Raw genomic sequence first — 20,994 nt, 5'->3', positions numbered from 1 at the left:
CGTCTTTCAACTAAGAGCATGCATTCAGGATTTTGTATATGCCGTATGATTGTATTTAGATGTCTCACAATAAATAAACACACACATATATATATATATATAATTTATCTAAATTTCTTTATATATATGTTAAAAATACAACCATACAAGAAGTGATAACCTTATCCTCACAACAATCACCCGAGCCCTCCACATAGGATCACACTTCCGACATGGCAACTCCCAAACCACCCAAAACCCTAATTCCCTTATCCTCATAGCCCCACCCCTCTCATAAACAAAATCCTAACTCACTCTTCCACACAGCACTCCTGCTGCCTTCCTCAGCTCGAAACCTCTCCAATGGCTTCCGCAACAGCATCAATACCGATCTCCAACTTCCTCTCTCCTCCCACTCTCAGCCAACCCAAGCCACACACTATCCCTAACCCTAACCCTAACCCACCGAAGATCTCCGTAAGAGCCGCAATCTCTCCGAAACCCAAACCCAACACCCCCCTCCTGCTTACTCTCAAGCCATCTCCGGCGACCGCGAAGGAGAAAGCCATTGCCGGACTCACCGCAGCTGCTCTGGTTGCAGCAATGACGATTCCTGAAATAGCCGAAGCAGCTCAGCCTGGACTTTCGCCTTCTCTTAAGAATTTTCTGCTCAGTATTGTTTCAGGAGGTGTTGTTCTTGGTGTGATCGTTGGAGCAGTCATTGGTGTTTCTAATTTCGATCCGGTGAAGAGGACTTGAAAAAAAAATTGCACTTTTGAAAAAAAAATTGCACTTTTGAAAAAAAAATTGTATTTTTTTTTTATCTTTTTCGTATGTTTGCTGGTTTTATAATTATGAAGTAATTGTGAAATTCTATGGAGTTTTGATAATATATGAATGTTTTCTAATTTTTTAATGATTTTTTTCTCTTTTTTAAAGTTTCATGTGAGATCAATTGAACTTGAAATGAGGTGAGAAATGCAAATTGGGAATGGTTATGGGTTTTTTTGAAAATTGAATCAAGTTGAGATTTTTATAGTTGATGAGGATGTAGCCGAACACGAGCTTCTTAACGAGCCGAACACGAGCTGTTCGCGAACAACGAGCCGTTTGACAGCCCTAGTTGGATGTAAAGATTTTCATAGTATTGCGTAAAACTAGAAATGTAAAGAAAAATAACAGTGGTTTTATAAATATAACACCAAAGACTTTCATATTTATACATATGACACTTAGTTGCATAGGTTTAATGTTGTAAATATAAATATGAAAGTTTTGGTATTAGATATGTAAATATTATATGAATTGTGTAGTATGTTTGTTAATTTCCTTCTAATTTACATCTAATTAATTTATGTAGTCTATCTTAATGGGCTATGTTTTTACTTATTTCTATGATGTGTTTATATTTCTTATTTATAGAATTGATATAATAGAAATCTCTTAATATGTAAGTCTCTTTAAGTATAGCATCTTTATTTCTAATGGACTACTTTAAAGTTTGACACAATGCTAATTAAATATAAATGAAAAGGGCATGCATGGCGTGTGTTGGACACACTATTGGTAACATATATAATAATACAACAACAAGCCTTTATCCCATTAAGTGCGTTTTGCTACATGAATGATTTTTCTCCATTATTGTGTCTTATTGAGTGTAATTTTCTCATTTAATTTTTATAAATAAAGTTTAATTTTTAGGCCTATCTGTACCTCTCTTAATGTAAGTCAAATCTAAAACTAACTACTCTCCTAGACAATTATTTAACCAAACCATCAAAGGCAACTCTCTCTAGTTTTGTTTGTCATTGGAGCTACTCCAACTCTTTCACGGTCATATCGTGCCACCTTTTGTCTCGAAGTATAAAGCCACTAATCCACACGAGGATTCTCCTCTCGACAATACTTTACTAAAATTTCATTTTTAAGTCTAAGCGTTACTTTTCTATCACAATAGGCCCGATGCAATCCTCCACTCAAACCATCCAACTTGAATTCTACTAATAACACCCTCATCTATATGACCAACACTTTGAACAATAGATCTAAGATTTTTAAAACGTTAACTTATTTTAATGAATTTATCATCAATTGTTAGAACCCCACTATTAGATCAACTACTATTAAAATTACATTTAATGTACTCAACTTTTGATCGACTCAAACGAAAGTCATTAGACTCTAAAGTTAACCTCCATAAATCAAGTTTTGTTGAACTTTCTCTAATCTTATCCACAAGAAGGATATCATCACTGAAACATATAAACAAGGTCTATCCTCATGTAAATGTCCAGTATGAACATCCATCACTAAAGCAAAAGAATAGGCTAAAACGTGATCCCTGATGTAATCCTAACTGAAATAGGAAAATGAATAGGCTAAAACATGATCCCTGATGTAATCCTAACTGAAATAGGAAAATACTTGGTCAATCCTATATGTGTTTGAACAGAGTAACGACTATAGTATACATATCTTTAATGACTTGAATATAAGACTTACATATTACATAATACAAACACTTCATGCTAATATATTTTATATTATAACACATAACAAAATTCATGCAGCCATATATATATGCATTTTTTTTTCTAGCAAAAGGAAATAAATGTACAAAAAAAAAATTACTTAAGAAAAATCCAAACTTTGTTCTCAACACATTTCTTTTCTAAAACTCTCCAATATAATTCTCTTGGAATCTCATCATAAGATTTTTCTAAGAAATTAGGAAACTTATATACATACTACACAATTCCTTTCTATTTACATATCAAACGCATAGTTTGATATTTGCATTTATATCACTTTGTTATCGTAAACTAGTGTATTTCATTTCTTAAAAAGTTAATAATAATGATATTTTTATAGTGATGTTAAAAATTCGGGCGTTATCTATGTAAATATGAAAGTTTGGGCTTTAGATATATAAATACATAAGAATTATGTGGTTGTTAAATGCCCATATACTATATAACTGGTTAGAGAGAGAGAGAGAGAGATAGAGAGAGTAGGGCTATAAACGAGCCGAGCTTGAGCGAACTCATGTTCGGCTCGTTCGAAATAGCTCGTGTTCGAAATCGGCTCGTGTTCGAAATTGGCTCATGGATAGTGTATTTGTGTTCGGCTCGAAATTGACTTGGAAAAATTAAATTGAAAAAATAAATAAATGTAAAGTATTAGATTCGAACCTGGACTAAATGTATACAATAGAAGAAAAAAATTAAATTGAAAAAATAAATAAATGTAAAGTGTGAGATTCGAACCTGGACTAAATGTATACAATAGAAGACACTAACCACATTATCACACGAGATTTTATGATTTAAACTTAGATATAAATATATATAATGTAATATCATATAAATAATATATGTAATATATTATTATATAAATAATTATATATATTTTTAATTTTGAGCTAAATCGAGCCAAACATGAGCGAACAAAGAGTTGTTCATGTTCGTCTCTTTTATTATTCGAGCTTTAAAAATTTGTTCGTGTTCGACTCATTTACTTAAAGAACGAGCCGAATACGAGCTACTTAACGAGCTGTTCGCGAACAACGAGCTTTTTTGACAGCCTAGAGAGAGAGAGAGAGAGAGAGAGATAGAGAGAGAGAGAGAGAGAGAGAGAAGAGATTTTATACTAAGCTATTTATAGCTAATTTTGCACCTAGTTATCCATACCTAATCTTATAATCTTCCATAAATTTATAAAAAGCCCACTTAGAAGAGCTACATTCATGTCATCAGTACAAGACTTACATATTACATAATACAAACACTTCATGCTAATATATTTTATATTATAACACATAACAAAATTCATGCAGCCATATATATGCATTTTTTTTTCTAGCAGAAGGAAATAAATGTACAAAAAAAAATTACTTAAGAAAAATCCAAACTTTGTTAAAATAAAGAAATAAAAATTATTTTTTCTGCCATGAACTTCTGCTAATTTTATTGACATTTTCTTATTAAAATTTACGATTTAAAATTTAATATAAGTGAGAATTTCTCATCGGAACCCAACCTGAAAATTATCGAGTCAACCCAAATAAAAAATTTTAAAGTTGAGTTCAAATGGAGTTGCCACATTAGGTCAATTCATGACACCCCCATTGAAAGAGCATCGTGTGTTCAACAATCGTCGAGATTGCAACAATATGAAATCCTGGTCACTTGGCAACTCGGCCTGTGGACAACATATACCTTCTTACAAGTTTAAGCTTCTCATTTGTTAGTAGTAATTGCTCCTCTTGGAGTGATGTGTTGACTCTCATGAACTTCTCTCAACATTTGAACACATTTTTTAGCTATTTGTCAAATAATGCTCTTCTTGGGTGAATTAACTGATTCATATTACCTTATTATGTCAACATCAACACCTCTCCATCAAATATAAAAGATAAGTACTTCAAAAAAAAAAAATAAATAAATAAAAATGTTGTATTCTTTTAATGAGCTAAACTCTTATGTTCGACCTTAGTCATTTACAAACACAATGTAAATATAATGTACCTTGGCCTGTTGGTTGACATCCTTGGTGTAAGACCACTCAGGTCGGGAGTTCGAATCCCCTCTGACACAATTGGTCTTAAGAAGGTGATACTCGAATTGTTAGGCACATTACGAGTTGTTGGAGACTCGTATAATAGCCTCTGGCCATTCCTTAGTGATCTTATACCAAGCTATTTATAGCTAATTTTGCACCTAGTTATCCACTAATATTTTAAAAAATATATAAATATATATATATATATATATATTTGTATGAACTTGTAAATGAATATTTTGTAAAGGCACAGGTTCTCCATCTAAGCCAGCACCTCTTTATCAAATTCAAAAGAAGAGGATACCGCTCTTGTTGGAATTTTAGAAACGTAGGAGATGAGTTGCAAATTTGAATAACATTATGATCAAAATGTTCAGAAACAAAATTGTGGCAACTCTTGCTGCTTGCTTAACTCTCCACAAAACAGGACAAAAAATAGCCACTCAATAGCATTAGTGTAGTACCTCTAAAACTATGCAGTGTTTCTTTCACTGCACATCAATCAATTCCACCTCAAAAACAAGCCAAGAGTTTGGTGGAATCTTCCCCACACCTTTAGCCCCATAACTGCATCATAAAAAATAAAAATTAAATAAAATAAAAATAAAACCTTATGTAATCACACCTACATTTCTATTGTTACATAAATTGATCCATACCACCTTATGTATGCATGAGAAGTTGCAATGATGGTCTTTTTGATGTAATAAAGGTAAAAAAGCAAAGTTTGTGTGCTGGATATATATGTAAATGTCCCAATATTTTATTGTTCAAAAAAAAAAAACACAGACAAGGCAGTCTTTATACCCGAATGAAGGTGGAATAGTGAGCCTTCTCTTATCACCAACACACATGCCTGGAAACAAATCAGGAATTGCAGTTTTAGATCATAGAATAAATTGTAAAAGAACTGCACTGCCATAATAAAAAAATTTCCTTTTTCATTACTCACCATTAACACCTATATCCCATCCCTTGATTACTTCACCTATGCCTGTAGTGCCCAAAAAAAAAAAAAAAAGGAAGAAGATTAATTTTTGAAATTGGCAGGTTCTGCAATTTGTGAATTATTACCAAGTCGGAACTTGAAGGGCTTCTGGCCGATGTTCGAATCGAAAATAGTTCCGTTTTTTAATTTGCCAATATAGCGGACTGATACCTGTCACAATGAGATGAAAATTTAGAAAAAAAAAAGAAAAAAAAAAGAAAAAAAGAGCAAAAATGAGTATTTGCAGAGTAAATCAGTAAATAATCTCATAGAAGGAGAGGAGACTAAACGAAAAGAAATAAAATAGCAGCATAGATGTCTCAGTAGATTTTTATATTGCACTGATGTCAAAGCAAATCCAATGGTTTTCAAGCTCATCTCGATATGCTTTGCATAAATATAAAGCTGTTCGAGAATCCCCTACTTGAGAGGAGACTGGCTCGACTGTTCAACAGGAGAGGATGTAGAGATCTATAAAAAGCTAGACTTTCCATGAAACCCGGGAATTTTGATTAGAATCAGTCTCGGTTTCCCTCTAGAAAATTTTTATTCGCTTGCCGGCTTCACTACACAATTGAGATTCTATGCAAGCAATTCTGTGCTGACCCCGAGTCCATCACCATCAGCCTACTTTTTATCCTCGAGCTCCCACACAAAAAATGCTTCAATTGATTGAACGTCATATTGCGACAGTGCGCTAGAAAACGTCAGGGCCATCACTCTTCTGCTTCACTAAACTGCAAAATAGCATGAGCGTTTTCCATGCGACCTATAACAGAGGTTAAGAGGCTATCATGGCATATTATGCAACAAGACCCAATAATATTTGTTAATTTCTAAGTTGTGGAGCATAATTTATGCTCTGCAGAGTAATGTCTTTCACAGATTAAATCACAGATCAACCTTCGAATGAAGTGATGAACAAGACAAACAAAATCTGTAGCAATGACATTAGGACACAATCGACAATCGGAGAACCTGTATAACATTTTTAAGGAAGATTTAGAAAAATACCACTCAATTCCTATGTATGTTTATATATCTAACATCTAAACTTCAAACTTTGAATGCATGCCATCTCACCTAGGCATGAAATGGTGTATTTCACTCTTTAAAAGTTACAAAAAGTGGTTTCTTTTATGTAATATGAAAGTTTAGGGTGGTATAAATGTAAAAAAAAAGTAAAGTTCAGGTGCTAGATATGCAAATACATAAAAACTAGGTGGTACATATGTAAATTCCCCCAAATTTTAATTTATTTTGTATATTAATATTCCTTTCTTCTCTGTTCTCGGCGATTGAATTATGCTTTGTGCGTTAAATTTTCCTTTTGTTTTATTCCCAACCAAACAAACTGAGAAAGTGCATGACAATATCAATGAATTTAAACCAACTTTGAGTTTCTAAAAAACAAGTTAATCCTGCCCACCAGATTCTGTCGGGCCATAAATTTCCTTTGGAAATTTTACATGCATACCACTCAACTTCTATGTATTTACATATCTAACATCTAAACTTCAAATTTACATGCATACCACTCAACTTCTAACATCTAAACTTCAATTTTTACATACATTCCACCTGACTCATGCATGAAAACGTGTACTTCACTTTCTAAAAGTTAAATCAGTGGTATTTTTGATGTGATATAAAGGATTTGGGTGGTACAAATGTAAAAGACAACGTTTACATATTCGACATGTAAAAACATAGGAATTGAATGGTATGTATGTAAATGTCCCTTCTCCTTTATAACAAAAAGGTGCACATATATTGAAACATGGATAAAAATACCAACTTCGGTACCATTATGTAATAAGCACTTTTGCCGATACCTTTTTTCCAGGAGACGCCTTTTTACCGTCTGGTTTACCCATGGAAACTTCCTCCACAATAAGACCGTTAGGAAAAGTTCTAGTTTTGATAGCTTGAGATCCGTGCAACGATTCCTCGACACCATTCGCCGGGCCAGCTTTCTCCTTTTCTAACTCGTGTTTTATATCCGAATAACTATTCTTTTTCCTATTTTTCTTTTTCTTTCTCTTCACAGCATTTTCATCTGCAGCCGCAGGGATGGCGTCGCTGCAAGAAATTACAGATTCAAAAGCGAGCAACATGTTAGTTATACTCTGGAAGCAGCAACATCCAACTTAGATAGAAGTAATTTTTCTTTTGTAAAAATCTTATGGGAATTTTACGTAGATATCACTTTCTATGTATTTACACATCTAATACCTAAAACTTTTACATATTGAACACCTCATCTATGCATGAACAGGTGAATTTAACCATTTAAAATGTAAAATAGTGATATTTACGACGTGATAGATTTGGGTGGTATGAATATAAAAAGAAAAATTGACGAGTTAGGCTATGTAAATTCAAAGGAATTTAGTGGTATGTATGCAAATACCCTGCCCCAATTTTTATATCTTACTTATCAATCGGCATCCCGTCCCCTTCAGGCATGTTATCCGTGTCAATTTTGTCGTCCTTACTATAGTCTTTCGTATCGGACACCGGTTCATCCCTAATTCTTCTTTTTTTGGATTTTGTCTTGCTATGCTTGGTGTTCTCAGAATCAGCAGGCAGAACAGGAGCAGATTCACAATCACTGTTACATAAAAAAACCAACAAAATTGCAATTAAATCAGAAAATAGACCTTTAAAGAACAATAAGGGACTGTTCGGGATCACTTTTGTTTTTATTTTTTGTATTTTATTTTTATTTTGTTTTATTTATGTTTTGATTTGAAACAACACATGTTTAACATATTTGACAAATATATGATTGATGTTATAAACGCTTAAAATATGTAAAAGTTTTTGAGTATTTTAAAAAACATGCTAATTTATCTTTAGAAACAAAAAATAAACATATGTAAGAAAACAAACTAAACAAATATATTTTTAGAAACAAAAATAAAAAGCAAAATCAATCCCAAACAAGCCCCAAGCTTATTTGTATTATTCCTACTTCTCAGTATCTTTAACTCCATTTTGCTTAGCATGTTCTTCAACTTCATTAATTGTAATATGAGCATCATTTTCAGATCTGTTCTCCATGTTGGTACTCTCCTTTTGTTTATTCTGTTTCTCATTGTTCTCAGATCCTACACAGCACGTTTCATCCTTCCCCTTCCTTTTCTTTGATTTTTCATTATTTTTAGATTCAGTTTCAATAGGAATTGCGGAATCACGAGCCGCGTCACTGCCAGAAAGAAGAAAAGAGTAGTAAGGTGAGGATAAATAGTAGAATGATAGTGTAAATTTGAAAACAAATACTAAGACAAACCTAATAAGAATAGTATCTTGACCAACAGCATCAATCTTTGTTTTCTTATCATGATTTATCTTCTTCTTTTTGGAACTTTTACTCTCGACGGGGAAACAAATGGGAAAACCATCTTCATCTTCGCTTTCTACTTTTGAAGATTCTTGGTTCCTCACCACTATTTGTTTGGATCCGAATTGAGCATCCTCGGAGTCACTAATCTCTTGTTTCTTTTTTAGGCGACGGAAGTTACGCTGTTGTTTGTCATCATCTTCAATCTCCTCAATCACAACTAGAGATTGGTGACAAAGAAAAACTTAGGGGTCTAGAGTTTACAGATGCAAACTCAAAATGACAGACAAAAAATAAGTGGCAAATATTTTTTAAAAAAATAATTGTTCACCAATATTCATTATGGTAAAATTTAAAATAATTTGATGCAAATAAAAAAAAAAACATGTAATACGCATGACAATTGTTAACTTAGAGATTGTCTAAAATATGAGAAATAGCAAGAAATAACAGAAAGAAATAAGACCACATATAGTCATATTAGCAACAATTGATTGAATTATGGCGTCAATTCCAATCGAACAATAGAATTTGGTGGTTTTAAATTTCCCATTGAATTAATCTGTTTTGCGCAATCACTTAACTGTCATTTGGCACAAAATTTAAAAAAATTCAGGTGTACATAGAAAAACAAAGATTTCTAATTTTCATTTGTGATCTTTGGAACTTTGAATTTTAAAAATAAAGAAAAAATATAATACTAATAAGGTAATGATTAATTGTAAGGCTATGCAAATGTTTTACAACATAGGAAAATCAAAATACCAAACCAATGATAAAAAAAAGGTAAAAAAGATCAAGGGAATCACATGCTTCACCGAAAATAATCGTGAAATAGAAAGCTTTGATATAACTGAAGAGCTGTGGATAAACAAAACTGAAATTTAATATAAAAACTAACCTGAAAAGACTAGTATGGAGAAGGTTAATAAAAATTTATTAAGATCCAAAGTTCATAAAGCATAAATAAATAGGAAACTAGCACTGAATACAGCTCCAAATATGCTTTCTTATACAAATTATTCCATGTGAAAAGTAGCGTCAAAGGATGTCAAGTGGAATGATCGTCAGACCGACCTTTGGTTCGTTCCAAAACTCACCCTTGCGACGGGCCTGCAAGAGAATCCCAGGAGCCAATCTGATCCTCGTGATCGTCAATTTTTAACCACTGTACAACCCTCTTTTTACTCACTTCCCCCGCAGGAGCTTCATTCGCCAATTTTCGCTTCACATCCAATTTCCGGGCATTTACCCACATACTACCGAGAGCCCTAACGAGAACATATTTGTCGGCGGTTGATGCTCTCTCACCGGATATCGTTGCAGACTCGAGCAGAAGAAGAGAAAAAGATCAGAAGCAGTAAAAGATAGAAAATCGTGTGAACACTCTCTTGGACTATGGCTTATTTATAGCATGGGCGCGAAAATCCATGGAAGACATTTATTAACTAATTATGTCATTCAATTTTGTAGTTGTATTTTTTTATCTTTGTATACGTGAAAAAAAATTCCCTTATTCTTATGTGCTACATAGTTTTAAAGAAGGGAATTAGGAAGCTAAATATGTATACGAAAGATTAGACGACATGAATCTTAAAGCAATTTGACAGCCAAAATGGAAGACGATCAATGATGGGTCGAGCAACCGACTAAATAACTGCAACATGGATCTCAGAAAAAGCAACGATCGGGGAGGAGTGGACGATTGACATAAGTTCAAAAGATCAATCACGCACGAAACCATTCAATTGGTTGGCAAACCGAAGATCTGGAAGTTATTCAAAGACTTCCCAGACGATCAATGCGATCTGAGATGACCGCTTAAATACTGACACTCCTGTTGATCGGTTACTGACACACAATCTGAATTTAGTCGATTGACTGAGCTAGACGATTGACGAGCTCAATATTAGTCGAGTGACCTGGTTTAATATCTTATTATATTTTTCTTGTAATTTACTAAAGTAGCCCCAAAAAACTAATGATTAGGGTTAAATCTGTAATTGTAACATTCATACTCCTCTGCCTATAAATAGGGGTCATTTCCTAGTAAAAGGTTACGCATTTCACAGTTTTTAATTGTTTCTTCCTTGTTCTGCTACGCTATATTTTTTCGATGTGTTTCCTAGACACTTTTGGATTCAACAATAACATACAAATACATGATGAGAATAACTTCCCTAATATGCACATGTAAATGCATGAATGCGCAAGTGAAAACATCATAAATTTATATCAATTTGAGGGACCAAAAAGTATAAAAAATACCGCTGCTTTTGGGCCTCTGAGAATCAGTATAAATTGCAACATCAGCATCATCTATAAAATCAGACTCATACTCATCTTCACTGCCATAACTGCAGCTATCAGAAGTATCAGATTCAGCAATATCCTCCCCATAAGATTCACTTACAAAAAGTTAAGGAAAAAATACCACCTAAACTTTATTTTTTACATTTATGCGAAACAAATATTTCACATCACATGAAAAATGCCATCATTTTAACTTCTAAAAAGTGAAATAGATCTTCTCATGCATAGCTAAGGAGGTATGTATGTAAAAATTGAAGTTTAGGTATTAGGCATGTAAATATATAGGAATTGAGTGATATGTATGCAAATCTTCCAAAAAAATATAGGGCCATTAGCATATTAATGTTGAAGCTTCGAGTTAAAAAGGATACGTATCATTTCCATCCAAGCTAGGCCCATGACCGAGATAATATCCAGTTAGGTGGACGCTTCTCTGCCCAAGAACAGAGAAGATAACTTCTTCATCATCCTCAAACTCCAATTCCAAATGGCAAGTTTCAGATACATTGGGAATCAAACTGCACAGCAAAACGGGGCTTTTGTTGCCTACATTGCACTGCACAGTGCTCTTAGATGTAGACTTTCCATCCCCCAGCGTTGCCTGCATAATCCACACCAAATCTTACTTAATCGAAGAATATATATAGCAATCAAACTTCCAACAATCCAAAATCACACAACAGAATTTGGTGAAAATTTTAAACACCGAACAAAACAAAAGTTCCCGGCTTGAATGAACAGTGATTAACATTCTACAAAGAGAAAAATCCCTCTTTCAAAAAAACTGACCTGAGATATACGAAGCCTGCCGCGTGATTGGTCGAAATTATGGCTGTGTGGTTTAGAAGGCTTGATTTCAACTCCTGAATGAAACAATTGATCGAAATGAAGACGAAGTGGAAGCAAGAACATATGAAGATGTTAAATCTAAAAGAGAGTAAATTCAACGGGATTGAAGGAAAAACTTACCCCAAAAAGCCATCTCGCAGAGAAACGATAGGCTCCGACGACAGGGTTTCCTGACAGTAGGCGGCTTCCTTAGAATGCTATAACGCTCAGAGCTTAGAACCCTAAACGTTAAACCCTAATTTCCAAAAATAACACTAGTTATTAATTGAATACTCGATATATTACATAACTTTAGTATTTATATATTTATACAAAATCATAATTTTTAAATTTTATTAGATATCACAAATATAAATTTTTTGAAAATAAAATAAATATAGTTTTTTCATCCACTTTAAGTGATTTAGACATTGAAATGTTATATAAGTAAATATAAAAAATTTAGATATTATATGAATAGAAAGAGATAAATTTTATGACATGTATACCTAATATTTTAATTGTATAAGGTAAAGGTAGATTTACTTCAAAAAATAGTATAAAATTTATTATTTATTTATACAATATAATTATTTTAGCAATAACTCTTTTAATTTGTTCTATATTGCTTTTATTTCATCATGAGTGTTGTTTGTCCTTTTTTGGCTATAGTTCTAAGATGTAAATGAAAATATGATTGCTTCATTTATTTATTTATTTGATTATATAAAACTATTCAAATATTTAAAAAAATTGAGAAAATATTTTTCTAATAAAATGCTTATGATGGATAAATTGTTGTTACTATAATATGAAGCGACATGTTTAAGTTTGGATGTACACAACGATTTGGATTATTTGGTAGTTACAATCATGTCATTGGAGCAAAAAAATTTGAATATTTGATTGAAAATTAAAATTATACGAATGTTTAATAAAAAATGATCAAAATTTGTAAACTTTAAGGTTATTTTTTCTAATTTCCTTTTTAAGAAATCATAATTTATGAGGATCACAATGTGATAAAGGGATAAAATTTTAGTTGAGTAGAAATCATAGGATGTATGATAGTAAATTTCATGTCAAAATTTACTAGTTTGGTCCTCCAATTGATGAGTGATATGAAAGCATGATGCCTACATTAACATTAATGAAGTAGTAGGCATCTATATATATATATATATATATATATCGCGTGCGATAAAATACACACGACAGTAGAGAGGGGACTTAATAATAATATTGCTCATTAATGAAGAGTATTAACTCTTCACTCAAACCGACCAAATTTTAAATTCAGCCAAAATGAATCACCACCAAAATTTCTAATTCATTGATACTTTACATTATATATATAATTCCTCATGTCAAATAATTGATTTTCTAAAATCCTAAAACAAATTTACATTGCACAATCAATTCTCCCAACCAAACAACCCACACATAAAACTTCCATACTTTTGCCATCAATTGAACACCCTGAGTTTTAAAGGAATGAGACCTTAAATATTTTTCATTACCATCATAAAAAAGAAATTATGGAAATTATCAATTCATTAAAATCAAATTAAGATGAGTGCATTATACATTTTATCAACTAATTTTTATATTTGGTTACAATACATTTTAAATAATTATTTGGGACAATTACATGCATACCACCAAATTCCTATGTATTTAAATATCTAACACCCAAATTTTGTTTTTCACATATATATACCTCACAAATCTTTCTTGATACCACCATTTTAAAAGGTGAAAAACAGTTTTCATGCATAAATAAGGAGGTATTTATGCAAAACATTGAAGATTAGGTGTTAAGTATGCAGATGCATAGGAGTTAAGTAGGTATATATGTAAATCTTCCTACATTCAATGACTGAAAAAAACACCAAAAACCAATTGTCAACAAAAGGCAAATTATACATGAACAGTAAAGGAAGTATTTTCTGCAAAAAACCACAGCAAATGATGACAAAAAAAAAAAGTCAAGCCAAACAAGCTATTTCTCATCACAACAAAAACAGAATAAACTTTGTCAATACAATCCATCTTGATTTATAACAAAAAACCAAACAAAATCCAGAAATGTCAGTTTCATCAGTACATGAAAACAAATTCAGCAGTAACAGCCAAAAAAGTAGAACAAATTTGTATGTAACTTAAGCAGGGGGGACTTCAATGTCAGTAGGAGGCAGAGTCAAAGATGGTCTGCCATACTCTTCTTCCTCCTTGGGTGGATGAATTGTAACCAGATCAGGTAAAGGAGTGGTTGGCCCCTGCTTGCCTTTGGGATCCCAGTCAAGCATAATCTTCACTTTTATGCCAAGCACCCCCTAGATATCAAATCAAAATAACAATAGGGGTTGAAGAACACAATCACATACCAAAATGATTAAATTGAATGTTTTTTAGGGCATTTACATATATAGCACACAAAGTATTTACATAACCACACCTAAGCTTTCATCTTTATGGGTAACACTCGAATCGTCGATAAAACAACAAAAATAGCACTGCTATCACTTTTTTAAGGTGAAATACACATTTTCATGCATAGGTTTAAAGCGCTAAAATTCTATGTGCAAATATGAAAGTTTAAGTGTGAGATATGTAAATAAAATAAAAAAGTGTGCTATGTATGTAATATGCCGTTTTTTTTTTAATTTGGAATTTATATACATACCACAGAATTCTTATGTATTTACATATGTAACATCCAAACTTTACTTTTTTTGCATTTATACCACAGTCTCAAATCTTTCACATCACATAAAGAATACAACTATTTTAACTTCTAAAAAGTGAAATACACCTTCACATGCATTCGTAAGTTGTCATGTATTATTGTATAAATTGATGACTAGGTGTAAGATGTTTAAATACATAAGTGGTATTACTGTAAATCTTCCTAAAAAGAAACTTAGGTAGTATCAGAAGCATGTTAAAGCTGCAGAGAAAAGTAAATTTTTATTAACTTAGTGAAATAACTAAAATAAAAAAATTAACTAGTACTTTGTTTCTATTTAGTTTGAAATAATATGTTAAAAGATATAAAATTCGCTATATGATATTGGAAACATAACTCACACAAATGATTCACATCAAAATGTCAAGTATGGCTCAAATAAAAATCTAATCGAGTTGACGTATAAAAAACTTCGTTCGGCTTAAGATTGGACCGAATAAACTTGAATTATCCAAGATCAAGATAGGCTTGAGCTTGGATTATTAAGTATTATTTCATATAAAGTAAGAGATGAAATAAAATGCACAATAAAAAATAACAATCTGCCCCATGAACATGAAATGACCCACAAACTAACTTATTCAAACAAAATAGCACCCAAAATGATTGATTATTACGATTCCTCTTGTGTGAATCAATCATTACAAAATTTACAAAGCATCCAAGTAATTGGGTTAACTCGAGTTTGGGAAACTCTATTTCATTTAACAAATGTATTTTAAGATTTCTAAAACAAAAACTCCAGCTTGTTTCTGTTAATTTATAATAAAACAAGGCAATGACAGACATACCCCAATTCCTATATATTTGCACTTCTAACACTTAAAAAGTTTACCTTTTACATTTGTACCAATAAAATCTTTCATATCTAACATAAAAAATACCAACATTTTAGGCTTTAAAAGTGGCATGTATGTAAAAATTAAAGTTTAGATGTTAGATATGTAAATATAAAAGAATTGAGAAGTACGTATTTAAATCTTCCTAATAAAAAACATGGTCTAAAGACGACAAAGCTACTGTCATTGAATTTACAAATACGAAAAATATCACGCTGGAACAAAGCCCACCTGTCTGAGAAGAACATGTCTTACGGCCGAGTCGATGTATTCATTCACCGGCTGACCCGAAGAAATCATGTATCCATCCTTGAATTTCATAGATTTGGCGCGCTGAGCCCTGAGTTTTCCGCTTACAATAACCTAAAAAATCACATAAGGAAAATGAAGGTTGGTCAATAATCCAAAATTTCGAGAGTTAAAAGCCAAATAAAAAAGAGAGATCAAACAACGAAAACTAAACATACCTCACATCCCTTCGCACCACTCTCCATGATAAACCTCAACACACCATAACACGCCCTGAAAAAACATTGCAAAGGTTGGGTAACAAAAAAATTGAAAAAGACCACAACAAAAAGGATATTTAGAGAAATAATCCTATAGTAAAATAATTAGTGTTCAGTTCAAAAAAGGCAGTCATGCAAAACTTGTAACAGAAGACATCTGATAATTAAAATCGAAATAATCCTTTAGAGAAAAAAATAAACAAAGGGAATGAATCAATTTAATTAATAGACTAACAAACATTTCCAAGAAAGAAAATACTTTTAAACTTGATGATTAGAAAGTTATAGACTGGTCCCAACTCCCAAATCATCAAGTCAAACAATTTTTAATTTCTCCAACAACAGATAAAGGCATAAGACAAATGAAGACGGATATAGGGCTATAGTTGATGTTATTTTAAAGATTCAAGGGGTTGTCTGGTAACTGATTTAGCCCCGGATTTAACCTGGATGTAGAGGCTAAATCTTACTAGACGGTCATTTTGGATAATAAAGCCGCAAATTTGATAAATCCGGATTTCACTGATTTTGGCCGAAAAACCCGGATTTCACTAAATCCCATGAATCGGTGGATTTACACGATTTGATGAAAGAGCCATTGGATTTATTCAACTTTCCGGGTAGAACTTCCCAAACAGTTTTAATGGATTTATAGGATTTAGTAAATCCGTTGCCAGAAAATTATCCGGATTTAACTCATTCACTAAATCCTAATAACGTAAATCTCATTTTTTGCCAGACAGCACCTAAGTGCTAAAGTGTAAATATGAAAGTCTGTGTGAGACGTGCAAATGCATAACAATTGTGAGCCAAGTATGTATATCCCCCTAAAATAAAAACATTATTAACATGAATTCTGATTTCATCAGATAGGAAGTGAAATGAAGAGAATAAATCTGTAAAAAACGGGTTTTTTAAAATATTATAGAGAAATTTCATGAATTTCAAATCACCAAAAAAAAAAAAAAAACCAATTCGGGAAACAGACAGTACAATGTAACCAACAATTGCATTACTGGAATGAAAAAATTTAGAACAAAAATAAAATCGTCAAATAAAAATCATGCCATCAAAATGCAACAATAAGCTACCAGAATAGCATAAGCATAGCCTTTTCTTAAATTGATGAGTATTCATCATGCAGCCATTGCAAGCTTATGTTATGGAATGATACCAAAATACTTGTTCATAACACAAACAGCTTGTACGACATCAATATTGCCACCTTCCGACACAAATTTGGCACCAAATGGCCGATTTGCTTTGTAGATGGCATTTTAATAAAAAAAAGAAAAAAAAACACTAAGTTTTAAGAGATGTTTTGTACACCGTAAAACATTTTAGATATAGTCAACTGGAACAATTTTGAGAGATATAGCAAACTGGAATAAGCATTTTAGAATATGTAACTCAACCTTCTATATTATAAGTGTATATGTGAACCAATGTTGCAAATGTTAGTTTGATCCATGGTAATATGATGATATGAGAGTTATGCTCTCTTCATTTTAATGGTTTTAATAATTGTATAAAGTATTCTTTTTCGTATCCCTAACAATGCAGATTTCTGCTTAAACATGTGTATTACATAATTGTTATTAGTTGTTAGCCCTTTCGATTGCTATGATGCCAAAATTTGGGGGTAGAGTATAGCTCATAAGCCAAAATAGGATACTTAAAAAAAAACAAGAGAAAAATACTAGATGGCCATAATGGTTCTTTGGCACAAAAGAAAAATACTAGATGGCCATAATGGTTCTTTGGCACATTAGAATCTTTTTTCACAAACAAAAACACCACAAAGGATTTTATCACACCTTCGGTGGCTAGAGTGCAAATGAAATAAAAATAAAAGGAAACAAGGAGGTTGGCATTGAATTGGACCATACGAAATGAAGCATTTAGCAAAAAAATAAAACATTAAACTTCCATTCACAAGGGATATCATAGGCGAGGAACCACAAGGAAACTTTTATGTAGGGCAACAAATGTAGATGCACTTCAATGGGAAGATGGGGTAGTTTAGAATGCAACAATATTTCCCTAAAACAAACATCAAACTAGTTCCAATTCTTGCAAATCTTTTATTTTGTAGTTATGATACATCCAACAAAGGCAGTCCAGCCATCAGCTTAACTCTTAAAAAACCTACATAGGAGTGGAAATGAGTTCGAATCAAGCTTGAGCAACTTTAGGCTCAAGTTTGAGCTTGATTAATTAATCGAGTTTGAGCTCGAGCTCAATTCAACAAGTTCAAGTTGGCTCACTAGACAGTTTTTTATTATAACAAGAAAAAAATGAACAATTATGGGCAAAAAATTAAAAAATCATTCAATACATAAAATTTAAATATAACTTCTAAATATTTTTAATAATTTAAATTTAAACTCTTGATTTTCATAAATTTTAAGTATGTTTTAAACGAGTCAAGGCCAGCTCAACTTTAGATCATTAGCTCGCGAGAACAACTAAATCAAATGTAGCAAAATAAGTAAAATTGCACCCCAACAAAAAATTATATATATAAAATTTACTAGAATATCATCTATTACATTGTTCGGACAGCACAAAAATAAAACAAAATTGTTTAGGTTAAAAATCTCACTCGAAAGAAAATTTAAAAAGAGTAGATTCATGTTCACTTCAACGCAACAAAATACAGCGAAACCTAATAATGATTCTATAAAATTCAAAGACCTGATTACGAAAGAGATAATGTTTATAAATAAAGAACAAGGAATAAAATGAATGGCATAGCAAAAGCACATCCCTTTAGACCTCTATCCACAATAATTCAAACTTCTCACACAAACAATCAAAACAAATGATTAGACCAAAGAAGATAAGTTTGCATTAAAGCTGGTTTAAATCCACAATGCATGTCCTGTCCCCATAAAATGTACAGGACTAAACAACAAGTACTCAAGGGGTGAAAATTAGTTATGGGAACATGAAACTGCTTTGATTATCATCTTATACACCCCTACAACGTCAAAAAAAATCTCAACCCTAACAAAAAGAAATTAAACTAAGATTAACAGAGGTCCTCTCAATCAAATAAACGAACTGTAAATAAAATTATAACAATCAATTTGTAAATTGAACAAGATCTAAGAAAAATAAAAAAAAAGGAATTAAAATCAAGTAAAAGAGAATATAAAACCTTCGGACAGCAAGACCGCCGAGAAGCTTGTATCGAAGAGACTCCGCCTGAGCAATGGCACAGAGCCCCCTGTTGTTAACCTTCTCGGCATAAAGCTCAACACTGTTCTCTGGAAATTTAAATCTTTTCTGCACCACTGATGTCAGCTCCCTAATCCTCCTCCCTTTCTCGCCTATAAGCATGCAAAACCAAAACCCATACATTTATCGAACCAAAAAAACCCTAAATGCCACCAGAGAGAAGGTAACAGTCAAGAGAGATCAAACCTAGAACGTTCTGAGTGCGAGTCGCCCTAATGATGATCTCAGTCCTCATGGGAGTAACTCTGACCTCCACGCCGGAATATCCATCTTCCGCTAGCTCACGAGTCAGCACTTCGTTCAGCTCCGCGAAGAAAACACCATCGGCCACAAACTGAAATAGTAGTAACACAACCTCAGCAAAACCATACAAAACATAGAAAATCTAAGAGTACAATCGAACCCCTCCGATAATCTGAAAGAATGATTTGATCACGATACTTGAACACAGAATTGCAACTCAAATCAGATGAAGTAAAACGCATAGAAAGTTCCTGAGGGGCAATTTTTAGGAGAATAAGCTCTAACCTTACGCTTCTTGCTCATCTGGGTTGCCATGGTTGGGAGATCAGCAAATGACTGAAGAAATGCGTTGCCTCGAGAGGTTTCTCTGCGCTCGTGCTTTCTGAGGAAAAGAAAAACCCTAGACGGAGGCGGCGAGGAACAGAACTCGGCTTATAAAGGGAGATTTGTCGTGAAAAAAATCGAACGGCACAGATTCACCTGATTCAGAAGTTGAAGGGCTGAGATAAGCCGGTCAAGTGTAGCGAGTATTTTTATTTTATATTTGAGATAATTACATTATACTACATAACCGATTAATTTGAGAATTTGATAAAAATGAAAAATATGGGTTTTGGGTTTTACCCTTAATTTTCAAATTTGAGTAAGAACTTGAAAAATGGATGAAAGAGAGGGTTTGATTTGTAAATATCCAGATGGTCTATATATAATTTATATTTTACTCTTAAAAATCCCATAATTTTATCAAATTGTGGGCATTAATTTAGACACATACAATTTGTGTAAGAAAAAAAAATTCAAAAAATATAGTTTAAATATGATTAATTTACTTTTCACTCGAGTATTACAATTTTTTTTTATTTATAACTATGCCCCAAATTCCAATAATTTAACTTTTGTTTGAAATAATTTAAAATTCAATGTAATATAATAATGTCCATGAAGCTCAACATTTAGTTCGTTTTCTATGTATTCGAAATCATCGATTTGATCGATTTTCAAATTCAAAGCTCAATGTGAAGTGTCGCCCCCATCGCCATGAAAGATTATAACATCAAGACTCCACAGTCAAATTCACACCCATGTATTAAATTATTTTTCTTTTAACTACGATAGACATATTTATACACGTGACAGGCATTGATTTGAGTCCTTAATGCAATAATTTTTTCGTCCCTTCCCCAACCACCACCTCAAAATACTTTGCTTTTTATGAAGCACATAAAGGCAGCCTTTTTTTATAACTAGTAAAAATAGAAAGCTAAATTGTTTGTAACATACTATGATCTATTTATTACTCATCATTGAGAGATGATAAAATGAAAATTGCATCTAACAAATTTAAGAGTCTGGTATGCATTGTACGGTACCATTTCTCTTGTATATTTACATAG

The 20,994-nt window shown here is 32.4% G+C and overlaps 3 protein-coding genes across 3 annotated transcripts; 1 reads left to right on the top strand and 2 right to left on the bottom strand.

Annotated features, from left to right (window-relative positions):
• Nucleotides 1–242: 242 nt before the first annotated feature.
• LOC110020028 lies at nt 243–871 on the top strand. Its single transcript, XM_020717980.1, has one exon. It carries the CDS (start codon nt 343–345, stop codon nt 736–738), a length of 396 nt encoding a protein of 131 aa, XP_020573639.1. The 5' UTR covers nt 243–342; the 3' UTR covers nt 739–871.
• Nucleotides 872–4,878: 4,007 nt separating this feature from the next.
• LOC110020043 (peptidyl-prolyl cis-trans isomerase FKBP53-like) lies at nt 4,879–12,291 on the bottom strand. Its single transcript, XM_020718009.1, has 12 exons — nt 12,159–12,291; nt 11,979–12,052; nt 11,561–11,790; nt 11,145–11,284; nt 8,826–9,096; nt 8,508–8,741; nt 7,968–8,144; nt 7,366–7,612; nt 5,617–5,701; nt 5,495–5,536; nt 5,350–5,398; nt 4,879–5,109 (listed from the first exon to the last, which is right to left on the bottom strand). Exons 1-12 carry the CDS (start codon nt 12,169–12,171, stop codon nt 5,031–5,033), a joined length of 1,641 nt encoding a protein of 546 aa, XP_020573668.1. The 5' UTR covers nt 12,172–12,291; the 3' UTR covers nt 4,879–5,030.
• Nucleotides 12,292–14,022: 1,731 nt separating this feature from the next.
• LOC110020006 (40S ribosomal protein S3-3-like) lies at nt 14,023–20,024 on the bottom strand. The gene is made up of 6 exons (XM_020717946.1): nt 19,886–20,024; nt 19,544–19,691; nt 19,278–19,449; nt 16,073–16,127; nt 15,837–15,968; nt 14,023–14,353 (listed from the first exon to the last, which is right to left on the bottom strand). The coding sequence occupies exons 1-6, from the start codon at nt 19,913–19,915 to the stop codon at nt 14,180–14,182; spliced, it is 711 nt and encodes a 236-aa protein (XP_020573605.1). The 5' UTR covers nt 19,916–20,024; the 3' UTR covers nt 14,023–14,179.
• Nucleotides 20,025–20,994: the final 970 nt, after the last annotated feature.

Source organism: Phalaenopsis equestris, unplaced genomic scaffold, assembly GCF_001263595.1.
Source record: "Phalaenopsis equestris unplaced genomic scaffold, ASM126359v1 Scaffold000090, whole genome shotgun sequence".
Taxonomy (NCBI): domain Eukaryota; kingdom Viridiplantae; phylum Streptophyta; class Magnoliopsida; order Asparagales; family Orchidaceae; genus Phalaenopsis; species Phalaenopsis equestris.
This window is presented reverse-complemented; position numbering and strand designations above follow the sequence as displayed.